At 38.3% G+C, this 19346-nt stretch overlaps 1 protein-coding gene across 8 annotated transcripts in view; it reads left to right on the top strand.

The window, feature by feature from the left end:
• Window positions 1-19346, top strand: part of UTRN (utrophin) — a 538989-nt gene that overhangs the window by 219960 nt on the left and 299683 nt on the right. For all 8 annotated transcript variants that reach the window (XM_065931202.1, XM_065931205.1, XM_065931203.1 and 5 more), the window contains 4 exons: window positions 4617-4805; window positions 5923-6095; window positions 15705-15855; window positions 17054-17229. In XM_065931202.1, the coding sequence (XP_065787274.1) occupies window positions 4617-4805; window positions 5923-6095; window positions 15705-15855; window positions 17054-17229 (689 nt within the window). The remainder of the gene's footprint in view (window positions 1-4616; window positions 4806-5922; window positions 6096-15704; window positions 15856-17053; window positions 17230-19346) is intronic.

Here is a 19346-nt window from a genome sequence, read left to right as displayed (position 1 = left end):
TGGCTAGGTGTGGAGACTTCAAGAAGAAAACTTTATAGATGAGTCTAAGGTTCAGTCCGCACTGAGGACCACCAGTTTACAGGACTTGTTTTCTTTCCTTGTCTTTCTTTTCTCTTTTTTCGGGTGAGCAGTGAGCCACTGCATGCTGTGGGCAATATTTTACCCCCGGTTAAATGATTAGAAAAAGTTTATGTGGATGAGAGGAGGTGGGGAAAGGGTCTAGAAAGGATTGTGTGATGTATGCACCTACAAAAAGCTGGAGCATGAGGAGGATTTTAGCCGAAAAAATTCTTTCACTTTCCCCTCAGTGAGTTTTCATTTGGATTAACCTCATTATTGGGCTTCCCTGGTGACTCAGATGGTAAAGAATCTGCCTGCAGTGAGATCTGGGTTTCATCTCTGGGTTGGGAAGATCCCCTGGAGAAGGGAATGGCTACCCACTCCGGTATTCTTGCCTGGAGAATCCCTTGGACCGAGGAGCCTGGCGGGCTACAGTCCATGGGGTCACAGAGTCGGACATGACTGAGCTACTAACACTTTCTCTTCACTTTTCACGTCAACCTCCTTGTGAATTCAGGCTGGAAATGGGAAAAGGAGTGAGAGGAGAATTGGGTGGAGATTGATGGAGAGAGAAAATGGAAGGAGGTGACAGGCAGTGGGGAACCAGAGCCTATTGCGAAGGGATGTTACATTTCTTGTTTATTTTTTTTAAATAGACTTTATTTTTTACAGCAGCTTGGGGTTCACAGCAAAGAGTTTCTGCATACACCCTGTCCCCTCACCCCCAATACACACACAGCCTCTTCCTTTATCAATATCCCACCCCAGAGAGGTATGTGTGTTACAACTGATAAATCTACACGGACACATCATAGTCAGAGTCTTTAGTTTCTGTCAGGGAAGGGACATTAAGCTTTCAGTCAAGATCACACTCATCCTCAGTGTCTCCTTCTCTTCCGTCCATATTTATAACATAAATAGTAGCTCAGGTCAGAGGCCTCCAGAGTCTCCCCTGAGAGCACAGAGCGGCTCCTGTCTATCATTTTCCTTTTCATCTACTGCCTTTCACGTGGTTTCTCCTACAAAGTGATATAAGTGGCTTTTAAGTAATTCTGAATGCAAACTGATAAAAGACTCATTTTCTTATTTGAAATATATATTGAATGACCTTTTCTCATTTGTTTAATAGGGTATTGCTATTTTAAATTCTGTGCTAACTCTTCATAAACTAAAGCTGTTAACCTTGTCATATTTGCTTTAAAAGTATCATCTTGTTGATTTTTATCTTTTAATTATTCTACTTTTAATATACAACCATTTAAAATTTTTGTTTAGACCACACATGACTAGGTTCTTCCTTTTTGAGTTTTTTTAAAAAATGTCCTTATCCTCCAGAGAGTTGACGAATGTTCAACTCATTAGTTCCAAGTTCTCCCTGTAAGTATGTTAGTGTTAGTTCTCAGTCATGTCCGTCTCTGCGACCCCATGGACTGTAGCTCGCCAGGCTGCTCTGTCCATGGAATTCTTCAAGCAAGAATACTGGAGTAGGTTGCCATTCTCTTCTCCAGCGGATCTTTCGGACCCGGGGATCAAACCCCGATCTCCTGCATTGCAGGCAGATTCTTTACTGTCTGAACCACTAGGGAAGCCCCAAGTTTTCCCTATGGTTGGATAAAAACAAAACTTAGAAAATGTTTGTAATAGTGGTAATGGTTTAGTCGCTAAGGTATGTCCGACTCTTCGGCCCCTGCCAGGCTTCACTGCCCGTGGGAAGTGTTTGTAAAGTGTCATTTAAAATCAGTTTTTTAATGTATCTGGAACTTAGGTTGCTGTATGACATGAGGTGTATCATGTAGTATTGTCTAATTTTAGTGCTGCATTGTATATATCTGTATTTTTGTGTTCTAGCTGAATTCTTTAAAAATAAAAATATCGAGAAGTAAAGTCAAGGTTAGGTCTTGAGGATCTTATCTTTCTCCTCGGGTGTTTTGATTGATCACTCTCTTGGGATAACACCTATTTCGGGAATATAGTAAGCTTATATTTGAATCTTGAATGGCCTTGCTGCTTCTGCAAGGGTATGGAGGCTCACTCAGGAAATCCTAGATTATGTGTATAGTATTAATAGTAAGGCCTTCTAGATGGCTCAGTGGGTAAAAAATCTGCCTGCAATGCAGCAGATGCAGGAGACTTGGTTTTGATCCCTGGGTTGGGAAGATCCACTGGAGGGAGACATGGCAACCCACTCCAGTATTCTTGCCTGGAGTATCCCATGGACAGAGGAGTCTGATGGGCTATAGTCCAGGGGGTCACAAAGTGGGACATGACCGAAGTGACTGAGCATACATGTATGCATTAATAAAAGAATACAGTATTTAATGAACATAGTTTTTTTTTTTTTTTTTAAAAAAAAGAAAAACCCTTCGAATTTTCTATTTACAATACTGATTGACCTGCCCAGTTCACCTTGACTCGGATACATGTGACCTTGCAGAATCACAGCCTGTTGTATAAATGAAGAAACAGCACAGAATTCCTTGCCTTGTAGTGGTTGTTAAGGTATATAAATGACTCTCACCAGTCATTGCAGATTGAAAAAGACAATCTGCCCTATGATGTTTAGTGGTGCTAATGAGGAAAGTACTATAAAGTTGAATGTCCTACAAGCACAGATCAAATATAGCTGGTGGCCTGGAGTAATTTTTGGTCTTGAAAAAACAGAGGCTCTCTGAGCAAGACATTGATTGATAGATGCGAAAACCAAGTAGGCGAACAGGTTCCAGTTGTTTTACTCCTTTGCTATGATTACTCAACCTGTTAAGTACTTTCTTTGTGTCTTTTTTCTTTTTCCTTAAAGTTAAGAAGAGGAAGAACTGAGTTTCCTTTTATGATGTGCCAAAAAATTGGCCTGTTTAAAGTTAAAATCTGAAAAAAGATATTATTTAGAAATATTTCACATGTTTATTAAAATTGGTTCCTGAGTGTACACATTTTTTTCAGCCTTCTTTTATATTTACTTAAAATGTATAGTTTGCCATCTTAGACATACAAGTAGATACCTAGACATGTTTTCTGACTGAAATTTGAATGTGTGGCATTAGTCTAATAAAATTAATATTAGTGTCAGGTAGAAACAAACCTGTGGATACAGTTAAAGTCAGTGGACTTGCTTCTCACCTGGCTATCCAGGACTGCGTATCAGTTGGTGAAAGTCGTAGTTTATCAAATTGTAGGAGACAGATACATGCAGACTGCAGGCGTCACCACCATCCTAATCATTCACTGTTTTTAACCTGGTTTTAGGTCTCATTTAGGAGCTGTAACCGTTTTCAGTTATGACCATGTTCACTGTCCTCTTTTTAAAGACCTGTTTATGTATTTATTTATTTTGGGTAGTACTGGGTCTTTTTTGCTGCACAGCCTTTTTCTCTAGCTGTGCTGTGTGGGCTTCTCATTGCAGTGGTTTCTCTTGTTGCAGAGCGCAGGCTCTATAGCACACTAGCTTCGGTGGTTTGGGCACACGGGCTCAGTAGTTGCACCTTCGGGCTGTAGCGCACAGGTTCAGCATCTGTGGCACTCGGGCTGAGCAGCTCCGTAGCATGTGGGGTTTTCCTGGATCAGGGATCAAACTCGTGTCTGCTGCACTGGCAGGTGGACTCTTTACCACTGAGCCCCCAGGAAAGCCCTTTCAGTGTCATCTTTGAGTTTACAGAGGAGGACCGTTTTTCAGAAGTTCGATATTAGAAATCTGATGCAAGTGTCAAGGAAACTACTGTAATTCATGAGTCGGATGCTCTTTGACCATTGGCAAGTAGCAGACAGCAATTATTAAATGGTAGCTGTCAAAGAGTCAAGGACTTGAACCCAGGGACTCATGGCCTATCCCAGAGAGCTCTTTACTGTTTAGAAAGGTCTGATTAGGGGATACAGAAAATGCTACACTAGGATAAATAATTGTCCACCTAATTTAGAACCTGTCCGAATTTAGCATGGTAGGACCTATCGTCTTATGTAGGGCATTCATATTGTGTTTTATTGTTCTCAGAGATTAAGATTATATACTGAATTGCCTGGATATTATTTTAATTAAACCTCCCATTGCATTTGCCATGTTATGTTACAAATACATGTTTTACCCTTATTTGCTTTTTCACCAGCAAGGCCCAGAAGTCTTTAATCTAATTGTGAAATTTAAAACAAAATGGAGGGTAATAATGTATATTATTATTAGTAATAACAATGATATTAAAATTTTTATTTCATACAGAATTTCATGATTTGCAGCATATTCTCATTTCTTCAATAACTTTGGAAAGGAGTCGTTATGCTTTCCTATTTTCTAAATGAGTTTAGTGGTGTAAGTCTTAAAGAAAAACCTTTCAAGCATTAACAGCTTATTTAAGCCTTTTAACAACAGGCTACAGAGAGATTGTTAATGGTTTCCATAGCAGCGCAGGGAAACTTTTAAAAAATTAAAGCAAGTTTTAAAATTTCTGCTTATGGTATTGAATTTCTCCACAAAATAATGTTGATTTTTTAAAAAGTTTTTTATTTACTGCTGTTCATTGTGGGGATATTCTAAGAGATGTGTATTGCTATTATTGATGTCTATACAGGCAGTCCCTATTCAACAGAGAACAAGTCAGCTCTCTCCTGGAATTAGATCACCACCCCTTCCTACAGATTATCTGGTTGAAATTAACAAAGTTTTACTTTCCATGGATGATGTGGAATTATCACTTAATACTCCAGAGCTAAGCTCTGTTGTCTATGAAGACTTCTCGTTTCAGGAAGATTCTCTGAAGGTAAATATCCAGGCAGTACGTTTGAATACCTGCAGTTAATATAGAAATAAAGCAAAGAATTTGTCACTGTGCCTACTTAAATGGTCTTTAGCCTTTTATATTTGTGCCAAGGAAGTAATAATATGTATGAAAAACAAACTTTTCCTATATTGCCAATGAAATGCTGTCAAAAATTTTAATTTATTAATAGTAGGTATGGTGTCCACAGTTTTTGTTTTGCAACAGATATTTTATTTTTATTATTTATTTATTTATTTATTTATTTTCATTTATTTTTATTAGTTGGAGGCTAATTACTTCACAACATTTCAGTGGGTTTTGTCATACATTGACATGAATCAGCCATGGAGTTACATGTATTCCCCATCCCGATCCCCCCTCCCACCTTCCTCTCTACCCGATCCCTCTGGGTCTTCCCAGTGCACCAGGCCCGAGCACTTGTCTCATGCATCCAGCCTGCAACAGATATTTTAAAATCAAGCACATGCACAAATCATATTCCTATCTTATAAACTTAATTGTCATTTGATGTAAAATGTGAGCATTATCTTACCACCTAGAACGATTTGATTGTCTAGTGGTTAGATTTGGAATGGCATGTTGATTGTAAGTTAATTAGGGATCTGAAAGTTTTCAGATAATTTGTGAAAACTATTTGTTATCTTCAAGACTCATATATTTTGATTGCATTTTTGTATCATGTCATAATAAACTTGCTGATAGAGTTGATAGGTTTATCTGATAACTCATTTTTGTCTTAAATGACAATTTAAATATTAACATTATTAGTTGTTTGAAAGTATATGTAATTTCTAGCTTTAAAACACTTCATTAAAAAAAAAACACTTCATTAGCTTTACAGACTGTTATTAAAGCTCTTTATATGTCTTGTACAAATGCTACTTTGAACATCACTGAGGATTCCCCCCCCCTGCCCCGCCCATTAAGATATTATGTAGCATACCTCATGCTTTGGCCTGTACTGGATGTTATTTTTTAAAAAAGTTTCCAGTTTTGGTGAGCAACAATTATGTCTCATTATTTTAAAGTAACTTGTTCAATTCCATTCTTATATCTCTTTGTTGTCTTTTGTTAATTTATGAAAATATCTTTGTAGAATATCAAAGACCAACTGGACAAACTTGGAGAGCAGATTGCAGTCATTCATGAAAAACAACCGGATGTTATTCTCGAAGCTTCCGGACCTGAAGCCATTCAGATTCGGGATACACTTACTCAGTTGAATGCAAAATGGGACAGAATTAACAGGCTGTACAATGATCGTAAAGGGTATGTGCAAATTAAATTAATATTTAATTGTTTAAAAGACCTGTAAATTCATATGTACTTTATTTTTATTGATGCATAGTTGAGTTACAGTATTAGATGTTTCAGGTGAACAACATGGTGATTCAATATTTTTACATATTATGTAAGATACAAATTATTACAATATTATAGACTATATTCCCTGTGTTGTGTGTTAAATCTCTGTAACATGTTTATTTATTTATTTATTTTTACATGTTTATTTTATACTAGTAGTTTGTTTCCCTTAATCCTTCCTTACCTGTGTCGCCCGTTCCCCTTACCCTTTTCTCCTCTAGTGATGACTAGTTTGTTCTCTGTATCTGTCTTTTTCTATTTTATTGTATTTGTTTGTTTTTATATTCTACATGTAAGTAAAAACATACAGTATTTGTCTTTCTCTGTCTGACCTATTTCACTTAGCATATACCCTTTTGGTTTATCCATGTTGTTGCCAATGACAAGATTTCATTCTTTCTACAGCTAAGTGCATATATATATATATATAACATATAGATATATATATATACACACACACCTTTACCCATTTGTGTGTTGATGGACATTTAAGTTTTTTCTCTATCTTGGCTCTTGTAAGTAAAACTGTTGTGAACATGAAGGTGCAGATATCTTTTCAAGTTAGTTTTCATTTTCTTTGGATGTATTCCCAGAGGTGAAATTGCTTGATTATAGTGTAGTTATATTTTTAATTTTTTGAGGATCCTCTTTCCTGTTTTCCATAGTGGTGGTACAAATTTACATTCCTACCACTAGTGGACAAGGATCCTCTTTTCTCCACATCCAAACCAGCACTTGCTATTTCTTGTCTTTTTGATGATGGTCTTTCTAACAGGTGTGAGGTGATATTTCACTGTGGTTTTAATTTGCATTTCTGTAATGACACTAGTTGGGTATCTTTTCGTGAACCTGTTGGCCTTTCGTATATGCTCTTTGGAGAAATGTCTCTTCAGCCTCTGCCCATTTTTAAATTGGATTGTTTTATTTTTTGATATTGAGTTGTGTGAGATTTTTACGTATTTTGGCTATTAACCCTGTGTCAGACGTCATTTGCAAGTAACTGCCTCTCAGGTGGCAGACTGCCCTTTCATTTTGTTGATAGTTTCCTTTGCTGTGCAAAAGCTGTTTAGTTTGATATAGTTCCATTTGTATGGTTTTGCTTTTGTGGTCCTTGTCTGAGGAGACACATCCCCCCAAATACTGCTAAGGCCTATGTCAAAAAGCATATTGCTTATATTTTCTTCTAGGAGCTTTATAGCTTCAGGTCTTGCACTTAAGTCTTTAATCCATTTTGAATTTACTTTTGAACATAGTGTGAGAAAGTAGTCTAGTTTCTTTTTTATATGTAGCTGTCCACTTTCCTCAACACTGCTTATTGAAGAGATTGATACTCTATATGGAAAATTCTAAAACCTCCATCAAAAACTACTAGAACTAATACATTTAGTAAAGTTGCAGGATACAAAATTAATATCCAGAGATCGGTTGCATTTCTCTACACTAATAACAAACTCTCAGAAAGAGAACTTTAAGAAAAAAATCCTATTTACAATTGCATCAAAGTGAGTAAAAGACCCAAGTGTAAATTTAACCAAGGAGGTAAAAGACGTATACTCTGGAAACTATATGACACTGATAAAAGAAATTGAAGACAACAAATAAATGGAAAGATATATTGTGCTCATGGATTGGAAGAGTTAATATTGTTAAAGTTTATATACTAACCACGGAAATCTACAGATTCAACATAATCCCTATCAAAGCTTCATCACCAGTCACATCCACACCTGGGCATTGTTTCTGCTTCGGCTCTGTCTCTTCATTCTCTCTGAAGTTATTTCTCTAGTCTTCTCCAGTAGCATACTGGGCACCTACCAACCTGGGGAGTTCATCATTTAGTGTCATGTCTTTTTGCCTTTTCATACTGTTCCTGGGGTTCTCAAGGCAAGAATTGGTTTGCCATTCTCTTCTCCAGTGGACCACATTTTCTCAGAACTCTCCACCGTGACCTGTTGTCTTGGGTCACCCTACTTGGCATGTCTCATAGTTTCCTTGAGTCAGACAAGGCTGTGGTCCGTGTGATCAGTTTGATTAGTTTTCTGTGATTGTGGTTTTCATTTTGTCTGCCCTCTGAGGGATAAGGATAAGAGGCTTATGGAAGCTTCCTGATGGGAGAGACTGACTGTGGGGAAAACTGGGTCTTGTTCTGATGGGCGGGGCTTAGTAAATCTTTAATCCAGTTTGCTGTTGATGGTCTGGATTGTGATCCCTCCCTGTTTTTTGACCTGAGACCAAACTATGGTGGAGGTAATGAAGATAATGGTGATCTCCTTCAAAAGTTCCAGTGCACGCACTGCCACACTCCATGCCCCTGACCCTGCAGCCGGCCACCACGGATCCATGCCTCCACCAGAGACTCCTGGACACTCATGGATGGGCAAGTGTAGGTCAGTCTCTTGAGAGGTCACTGCTCCTTTTTTCTGGTCCCTGGTGTGCACAAGCTTTTGTTTGTGCCCTCCTGTGTAAGTTCTGGTGGCTCTCTGGTGGGGTTAATGGTGACCTTCTCCAAGAGGGCTTAACCCACACCCAGGTCTGCTGCACCCAGAGCCCCAAGCCCTGTGGCAGGCCACTGCTGACCCTTCCTTCTGTAGGAGACACTCAAACACTCAAAGGCAGGTCTGGCTCAGTCTCTGTGGGGTCTCCCGGTGCGCATAAGTTCTGTTTGAGCTCTCCAAGCATCTCTGGCGGGTATGGAGTTTGATTCTAAACATGATTTTGCCCCTCCTACCATCTTTCTGGGGCTTCTCCTTTGCCATTGGTTCCGGGGTATCTTTTTTTGGTGGGATCCAACATTCTCCTGTTGATGGTTGTTCAGCAGTGAGTTGTAATTTTGGAGTTCTTGAAAAAGAAGATGAGTGCATGTCCTTCTACTCCACCATCTTGTGGAGAGTTGTAAAGAACAATTTTGCATAGGAACCTGGAATGTTAGGTCCATGAATCAAGGCAAATTGGAAGTGGTCAAACAGGAGATGGCAAGAGTGAACACTCTTGTTTCAGGAATCAGTGAACTAAAATGGACTGGAATGGGTGAATTTAACTCAGATGACCATTATATCTATCACTATGAACAAGAATCCCTTAGAAGAAATGGAGTAGCCCTCACAGTCAACAAAAGAGTCTGAAATGCAGTTCTTGGATGCAATCTCAAAAATAATAGAATGATCTCTGTTCATTTCCAAGGCAAGCTGTTTGATATCACAATAATCCAAGACTATGCTCCAGTCAGTAAGGCTGAAGAAGCTGAAGTTGAATAGTTCTAGGAAAACCTACAAGAACTTCTTAAACTAACATCCAAAATAGATGTCCTTTTCATTATACGAGACTGGAATCCTAAAGTAGGAAGTCAAGAAACACCTGGCATAACAGGCAAGTTTGGCCTTGGCGTACAAAACAAAGCAGGGCAAAGGCTAGTAGAATTTTGCCAAGAGAATGCACTGGTCGCAGCAAACACCCTCTTCCAACAACACAAGAGAAGACTCTACACATGGACATCACCAGATGGTCAACACCGAAATCAGATTGATTATATTCTTTGCAGCCAAAGACAGAGAAGCTCTGTTCAGTCAGAGAAACAAGACCGGGAGCTGACTGTGGATCAGATATGAGCTCCTTATTGCCAAATTCAGCCTTAAATTGAAGAAAGTAGGGAAAACCACTAGACCCCTTAGGTATGACCTAAATCAAATCCCTTACTATTAAACTGTAGAAGTGACAAACAGATTCAAGGGATTGGATCTGATAGAGAGAATCCCTGAAGAACTATGGGCAGAGGTTCATGATATTGTACAGGAAGCAGTGATCATGACCACCGCCAAGAAAAAGAAATGCAAAAAGGCAAAATGGTTGTCTGAGGAGGCCTTACAAATAGCTGAGAAAAGAAGAGAAGTGAAAGGCAAAGGAGAAAGGGAAAGATATGCCCATTTGAATGCAAAGTGCCAAAGAATAGCAAGGAGAGGTAAGAAAGCTTTCCTCAGCAAGCAGTGCAAAGAAATAGAGGAAAACAATAGAATGGGAAAGGCTAGAGATCTCATCAAGGAAATTAGAGATACTAAGGGAACATTTCATGCAAAGATGGGCACGATAAAGAACAGAAACAGAATAGACTTAACTGAAGCAGAAGATATTAAGAAGAGGTGGCAAGAATACACAGAACTATACCAAAAAGATCCTTATGACCCAGATAACCACAATGGCGTGGTCACTCACCTAGAGCCAGACATCCTGGGATGCGAAGTCAAGTGGGCCTTAGGAAGCATAACTACGAACAAAGCTAGTGGAGGTGGTGGAATTCCAGTTGAGCTATTTCAAATCCTGAAAGATGATGCTGTAAAGGTGCTGCACTCAATATGCCAACAAATTTGGAAAACTCATCAGTGGCCACAGGACTGGAAAAGGTCAGCTTTCATTCCAATCCCAAAGAAAGGCAATGCCAAAGAATGCTCAAACTACTGCACAATTGCACTCATCTCACACGCTAGTAAAGTAATGCTCAAAATTCTCCAAGCCAGGCTTCAACAGTTCATGAATGGAGAACTTCCAGATGTTCAAGCTGGATTTAAAAAAGGCAGAGGAACTAGAGATCAAATTGCCAACATCCACTGGATCATCAAAAAAGCAAGAGAGTTCCAGAAAAATATCTACTTCTGCTTTATTGACTATGCCAAAGCCATTGACTGTGTGGATCACAGCAAACTGTGGAAAATTCTTAAAAAGATGGGAATATCAGATCACCTTAACTGCCTCCTGAGAAATCTGCGTGCAGATCAAGAAGCACCAGTTAAAACTGGACATGAAACAGCAGACTGGTTCCAAATCAGGAAAGGAGTACGTCAAGGGTGTATATTGTCACCCTGCTTATTTAACTTATATACAGAGTACATCATGCGAAATGACAGGCTGGATGAAGCACAAGTTGGAATCATGATTGCTGGGAGACATATCAGTAACCTGAGATACACAAATGACACCACCCATATGGCAGATAGCAAAGAAGAGCTAAAGAGCCTCTTGATGAAAGTGAAAGAGGAGAGTGAAATGTTGACTTAAAACTCAACATTCAGAAAACTAAGATCATGGCATTTGGTCCTATCATTTCATGGCAAAGAGATGGGGAAACAATGTAAACAGTGAGAGACTTTATTTTCTTGGGTTCCAGAATCACTGCAGATGGTGATTGCAGCCATGAAATTAAAAGATACTTCCTCCTTAGAAGAAAAGCTATGACCAGCCTAGACAGCATATCAAAAAGCAGCGACATTACTTTGCCAACAAAGGTCCATCTAGTCAAAGCTATGGTTTTTCCGGTAGTCATGTATGGATGTGAGAATTGGAACATAAAGAAGGCTGAGTGGTAAAGAATTGATGCTTTTGAACTGTGGTGTTGGAGAAGACTCTTGAGAGTCCCTTGGACTGCAAGGTGATTAAACCAGTCAATCCTCAAGGAAATCAGTTCTGAATATTCATTGGAAGGACTGATGCTGAAGCTGAAGCTCCAATTCTTTGGCCCCCTGGTGCGACGAACTGACTTCTTGGAATAGACCCCGATACTGGGTAAGATTGAAGGGAGGAGGTGAAGGGGACAACAGAAGATGAGATGATTGGATGGCATCATCGACTCAATGGACATGAATTTGAGTAAGCTCTGGGATTTGGTGATGTACAGGGAAGCCTGGGCCTCTGCAGTTCATGGGGTCGCAAAGAGTCGGACGTTATTGAGCGACTGAACTGAACTGAACTATCATAACACCCATGCCTTTTTTCACAGAACAGGTTTGGTGCTTCTATACACCAACTCTTTTTAAAAATGCTTTGTCATTATCATTATGGTTCCTTATAAAGTAGGACTTTGTTGATTATCCATTCTGGGTGTAGTAGTTTGCCTCTGCTAATCCCAAACTTTTAGTCTGACTCTCCACCATCTCTGCTCCTCCTTGGCAACCACACGTCTGTTCTCTGTGTCTGTATACACCAACTCTTTAGTAGCAAGAGTAGAGGCCATGTTTATCTCCGTCTTGAACACTTCCCAGCTGACTTTTTTTGTGGAGCCTGAGTTAAGAAACACTCATCTGTTCTATTTTGCTTTATTTTTCTTAAATGAACAGCCAATTTTCTCTATACATTTTGCTGAATAATCCAGCTCTCCATTATTGTTGGTGATACTTCCTTTGTCGTACACTTAAAGGCATTTCTACTTTATATTTCCTTATTTTGCTAATTCCACCTTATCACACCATCAATTTTAATCTAATACCATAGTATTTTCATTTTTAAAGCTTTATACATTTTCTTAATCCACCACAGTAAATTTTCCCTAATTATTCTAACATTAAAATTCTTACTCTTTTTCTATATTTATTCTTCCAGTAAAATTTTAGTCATTTCAATCAGTTTTAGAAAAAATGGCCAATTTGAAATGCAGTCTTTCATTCTTTTGGATCCTTTCTGTGTCTTCAGTAAGGTTTTGAAGGTTTGTCTACATCTTTCTCTCTAGGGCTATTGCTTGGTAGTTTTGTGCTTTTTTTGTTCATTTTGTAGAATTGATGTATGGTAACTTTCTTCTGCATCTTCTGCACTATGTGTATTTGTGTGTGTGTGTCTACACCTCGGTCTATGGGTATAACATTTATTTTCTTAGCCTTTCTTATGACACATCAGTTATATATGTGATTATGTTTCTTCTTTTTTCAGTTATTCTATTTGCATATATGCATCTGGCTAATGTGGCAGAATTTCAAGGACGTTGTGGATTATGTTGATTGCCAATATTCATGCCATTTTTGTGATTATAAAAATTTTAGCAAATAGTTTTTTCCTAGATTTTTTTAAATTGAGCACAGAACAGTGTTCTCGTATGTTAGAAAATTCTTCTCTATCACATTTTAATTTTATTATTTTGTTTTCCTTGCTTACTAAATTTCATTTGCTTGGAGGTTGTCTCTCATATTTGGTTTGGCCCAGCACTTGGATGCATTAGTTGTTTATATTCTTATTCATACCTCTAATTTTTGTTTTGCTTTCCTCTTCCAACCTTGGTAACCTATCCTAAAATGTTTATTTTCCCCTTTCCTGTATATCTAGTTTTACAGGCAATACTTGAGTACTCCTTTCTATTCTGTTTTTCATAGAATACCAAGACAATGGCAAATATCCTGTGCTTAAATGGTTTCAGTTATAGGTGATAATTACACCTGGTGACCACTAAGTCCATTTGTCTACACGAGGTGTCTATGCTGTTTTGCCTATGAATTTTTTATAAGCATTATTGGTCTGTGGTAAAAGATAAATACCTTGAAAATAAACAGAGATCTTTCTTTGAGAAGTCCTTTATGCCTCCTTTGCAGTAAGATGAGTTTGGGAGGGAATATATCAAGTTGGAATATTAGAGACAGTAAACTTACATGCTTCTGTTTCAAATACAAACCATAGATGGGATAAGACTTGTACTTTGAGTCCTATGAGTCTCTGGAAGTCCATAGTCTTTCGCAGTTCCCTGCCTCCTCCCGTATAAGCTGGCTGGATTAGAGAGGATGAGATAGTTCTTTGAATCCCTTCTGAACATGGATCTCTCTGTCGTTTTGTTTTTTTTTAAATATAAAATCCACAAGTATGATGCTTAGATTTATTTGGAATTTATGTTCTGTTTTGATGGTAATGATCTTTACTAAGTTTAACATTTCTATTCTCAGTCTTTAGATCTTTGGAGCAGCCTTTCTAGCAATATTTTCTATTCACACTGCACCATCTCAGAAGTCAGAATTTATGTTTGCTATGTTTTTACAAATGATAGTGAAGATTATCTTAATATCTTCCCATCATGTTTTGTTTGAAGTGCTCTTATTTTTGTCATGCCCGATAGAATGTTGCTTCCATGTGGGCACTCAGCAAATATTAACTGAATTTTCAAAATGATTTTCATGGAAGAAGGAAGCATAAACATTATTTAGGAGTTAGCAATGTTAGGGACCATTTTATAGCTTTTTGAAAATACTAATATTACCTTTTTATTACAAACTATTTTGTATTATCACTAAAAGTTCTGAGATCTCTTCTTAACTATTCCTGGTACCACTACTCTAAATAAAAAGGCAGACAGAAATGACATAGGCTCCCAAGCCAAGAAGGCTTTTCCTCCTCATACTTATTTTATTTTGTTCCAATACGGCAAGCACCGAAGTCTGACTCTATCTCATTTCTAATGAGTTAGGTTTGAATAGAAGTCTTAGTAGTCTTTGTCTCATTGCCTAACCTGAACTTTGCAGCTACTCCCATCCTGTTGTGTGTTCCAATCAGTAAGACACACCAGGTTAGTTACCACACAGAGTATACGTTAGTCTGCTAGGGCCATCACAAGATACTGCAGATGGCCTAAACAACAGACATTTATTTTCTCTCGGTTCTGGAGGCTGGAGGTCCAAGATCAAGGTACCAGCAGAACTCAGCTTTTGGTGAGACTTCTCTTCCTGGCTTGCAGATGGCCACCTTCTTGCTGTGTCCTTACATGTCTTTGCTCTGTGCTCGTGGAGAGAGACAGACAGACAGACAGACAGACAGACAGACAGACAGGCAGCAGAGAGACAGAAAGAGATGCACACAGAGAGATATCTGATGTCTCTTTCTCTTATTAGGACAACAGTCCTATGGGATTAGTTACCGATATGACCTTGTTTGGACTTCCCCGGTGGCTCAGATGGTAAAGAATACACCTGCAATGCAGGAGCTGTGGGTTCAATCCCTGGGTCAGGAAGATCCCCTGGAGAAGCAAATGGCAACCCACTCCAGTATTCTTGCCTGGGAAATCCCATGGCCAGAAGAGCCTGCTGGGCCACAGTCCCTGGGGTTACAACGAGTCGGACATGACTGAGCAACTAACCCTTATGATCTCATTTAACCTTAATTACCTCCCTAAACACCCTGTCTCCAAATATAGTCATGTTAGGGGTTAGGGCTTCAACATATGGATTTTGGGGGGGACACAATTCAGCCTGTAGCACAGACTTAATAGAATGCAAGGAATTGTTGAAATGTTTTGGCCTTTAGGTTTTGTTCTAGCTGGGAACTAAGTGTTCTGGAAATAAAATACCCTATTTTTTTCCCTAAGAGAATAAAGTAATTAATCATATTTTACATTTCACGATATCTGAACTGTTGTGTTCAAAGTTGGGTGGGTTAACATGCCTGCAGCTAATCTATCTTGATTTTTGCAGCCAGAGATGCCTGTCTATTCAGTTAGAAAGCTGCCTAGTGTGTGTGTGTGTGTGTGTGTGTGTGTGCATGAATGTGAGGGGGGTGGGGTGTATGCAGATTGCTTTACTCTTGGTATGATGCATGTTTCTCTAAGAGGAATCATTAACAGTAATCCATTACAGAAACTGGTCTTATAGAGCAGTGAGCTGTGAATTCACTCATTTTGAGGCTTTCAGTTTAAATGAGATTTGAATTTCCTTTTTAGAAAATCGCTTCTAGACGGTCCTGGAAAGTTTGGAAACCTATTTTATTTGGTTTGTTGTCCCTTAGTTATTTTGATAGGGCTATGGAAGAATGGAGACAGTTCCACTGTGACCTTAATGACCTCACACACTGGATAACAGAAGCTGAAGAGTTACTGGCTGGAACTTTTGCTCCGGATGGTGGCCTGGACTTAGAGAAGGCCAAGATACACCAGCAGGTGAGTGCTTTCTGTAAGAGGCTGGGGATCTGCTGAACACTTGACTTATTTAGTATGCACCATTTAAGACAGGTTTTAAAAGGAGGGGCCTACAATATTAATTTTTCAGGGGTATACCGATAATCTGTCATTTTTGTTCGAGTTCTAGTTTTCAGTTTTAAAGGTCTAAGAAAAAATAGTCTTTCAATTTTAATTAGGAATTTAAAGAAATTTAAATAAAAATACTCTTTTAGTGAATAATATGAAAATTATTTTACAAATTTTATATTCAGAACTTATAAAATTTTATACTCAAGACTCTATCAAGGACAAAAAGATATCTGTATACCTCACCTTTATTTTCTATAGTTAAACACTTAGAGATCTTATTTTCTTTGTATCATTGATCATTATTATAAAAGTAAATTATTTTTGAGTTATATCAGGGCAGCTGCTCATGTAAATCTAATTCAGTCTTGGGAAAATAGAACACAATAGCTAAGTCAGTTCTGCTGATAGTAATAGGTCATTAGAAATAACGGTCAAAATTTCAATTTACCCTTGTTGAGAATATTTTCTCTTTTATTAATTTTTAAAAATATATTTAGTGTAGAAGGTTTATGAGGAGTTGGAGAATGCTTTTATTTTCTCATAAATATGTTAACACATTTTTCTTATTTTTAGAGTCATAGAGAAGTACTTAAATTTGACTTTAAAATGTCCTTTCCTAATCCATTGCTTAAAAATTTACAGACCAGTGAAGCAATGTCTCAATAAAATGCACTTTGAGGTTTACTTACATATGGTAGGACATAATAATATATGGGAGTAGAGGGTTTAAACAGTTTTTTTAAGAGACTCTTGAAAGTCCGTGTTTAGAGGATAAGGAATCCGCTTTAATCAAGCATGATTGATGCTTATGTGTCCATATAAAAAGCTGTTATTTATTTTATGTTATTAGGCTGTTCTCTTTCACTGTATTTTGCCTGATGACATTCATAAGAGTGGGTTAGATTTCAAAATAGATTTCATTTAATCTGTTGATAGAAATGTAATTAAAGTGTTAAAAATGCCTTTTTCATATACATAAAATATCTTTCCAAGGCTTTGTTTCTCTAACACTTATGTTGACACCACGCTGTGGTACCTAAATGGATTCACTACCTCAGAACAGTTTAATTTAGCAGTGGAGTTAATCTTGAGTGGTTCTCTGTTACAGGAACTCGAGGAGGGGATCAGCAGCCACCAGCCCAGTTTTGCAGCACTGAACAGGACGGGGGATGGGATTATACAGAAACTCTCCCCGACAGATGGAAGCTTCTTGAAGGACAAGCTGGCAGGTTTAAACCAACGCTGGGGTGCAATCGCTGCAGAAGTGAAGGATCGGCGGCCAAGGTGATTAAGCCGTGACAACTCAAGGGCACGGGGTGAAGGTATTTGGGCAGAACCTTTTGAGATGCAAGATGATGAGTTCCAAGTTCTTTTTATCATCTGCTATTAGGGGGAGGGTATGGCTACTCCAGTATTCTTGCCTGCAGCATCCCATGGACCGAGGATCCTGGCGGGCTACAGTCCTTGGGGTTGCAGAGAGTCAGACATGACTGAGTGACTAACACTTTTACTTTTTGCTCTCACATTACAAGAGTTTTGTTGACGTTTAAGACCTCCACTGTCCACGTTCTGTATTTTTGTGTTTTTCTATGTTTAAAAGGCCATCTGTAGTCTAACTTTTCTACTCAGGTATGTCAAAAAAAATCTTCATTCCTCTTTTTTTTTGACTGTTTATTATGACACAGGGGTGCCCCATGTCTTTCTATGTCAGTGCTGTGTACATAATATAGTTCCTCATCTATATAACATAGTAAATATAATTTATTATTGTGTTTTTATGTCAGATTATGTTGCACTGCTCCACATTTTATTCATACTAGGGTGTCTTCTGGTTGCAAACATGTTTGATTACCAGTGACTATAATACTCAACATTGTATATATTATTTCATGTATTGCTTTACCATTATTTGAAATTATGTTTGAGACAGTCAGGATTTAATGGATAATTCCTATTTTGTTTAATGCATTTCATCTTGAGAGGGTGAGTTAAGGATAGTTTTGGTTTAAAATCTCCGCGATATTTTTTTCTGATAATTTTAACTGTAGATGATATATTATTTTAGTGATAAACTATTGTTTTGTTAAAGACCAATCTAATACTTTATCAAGTTCAGTATTATAGTATAACACAAAATATTGAACTTTGAGTATTTGGCTTGTGGCTACTTTTTAAAGATTTATTCTGTCTTATTGTAAAAATAATACATGCTTGTTGCTAAAAGAGCTTTTGCCTACTTTAGAAAAATTTTTGTTTATTTATTTAAAATTTTTGGCTGTGCTGGGTCTTTGGTGTTCCTTGGTCAACTTTTCTCTAGTTGCAGCAAGCAGGGGCTACTCTCTAGTTGCAATGTGCAGCCTTTTTATTGTGGTGGCTTCTCTTGTTGCGGAGCACAGGCTCTAAGGACACACGAGCTTCAGTATTTGTGGCTCGTGGGCTTCAGAGGGAGAGCTCAGTATTTGTGGCACATGTGCTTAACTGCTCCATGGCACGTGGGATCTCCCTGGACCAGGGATGGAACTCATGTTCCCTGCATTGGCAGGTGGGTTCTTTACCACTGGACCACTGGGGCAGCCCTGGCAACTGTTTATAGACTAACATCATCCTTTATTTTGTGTGGTTTGGTAAAAAGTCAAATCATAGTTTGTGTGTCTTGACTGAGAGGTTTCCATGTGGCAAAGACAGCATTTGGCCTCATTTAATCCTCACAACTACCCTGTGAGGTAGTTATTTAGATCCATTCTACAGCTTTGGAAACTGAGGCTCAGAGTGGAGAAGTGAAGTATTAATAACTGTCCAGGGTCTCATAGAAAGTTAGTGACAGTACTTAATCCCTTGAATACTGTGTGTGTAAGAGATGGGTAGATCTCAGAGCTCTCTGGCTAAGTTTCCTCCTCTGTGAATGAGAACTGGGATATCTTCTCAGAGGAGTGTCATGAGGATTAAAGGAGACACTTTTTGTAAAAAGCTTATGCCCTATCTATTGATACTAAACACTTAAAATATCTAGTTCTGTTACTGTAAGCTATCCTATGACTTATTCTCCAAACATGATATTGCTGAGTTTTGCCAATGATTGATTGAATGATTTGATCAGTATTTATGAACTTTGTATTTAGCACATGGGATACAAGTATGACTAAGGAACTCAGAGGGACTATGGTGAAGAAAATGTTTAAAGGAAAAAGTAATCTGATGTGATTAAAGGGCACTATTGTTATAAGACGATAGTGTGTTGTCATAGACTTAGGGATGATGGGCTGTGGAATTGAGACATCCAGGGGAGGGATCCTGAAGCTGGTTTTGAAGAATTTATAGCAATTTCCTATGAATTCTTTTTAGGGATGGTCTTGTAGGGAAAAGGTACAGAACAGGCAAGGCGGGAGGCATGAAATAGTGGG

The sequence above is a fragment of the Muntiacus reevesi genome, chromosome 3 (assembly GCF_963930625.1).
Source record: "Muntiacus reevesi chromosome 3, mMunRee1.1, whole genome shotgun sequence".
NCBI lineage: Eukaryota > Metazoa > Chordata > Mammalia > Artiodactyla > Cervidae > Muntiacus > Muntiacus reevesi.
The sequence above is the reverse complement of the archived record's forward strand: the minus strand, read 5'-3'. Positions and strand labels throughout refer to the sequence as shown.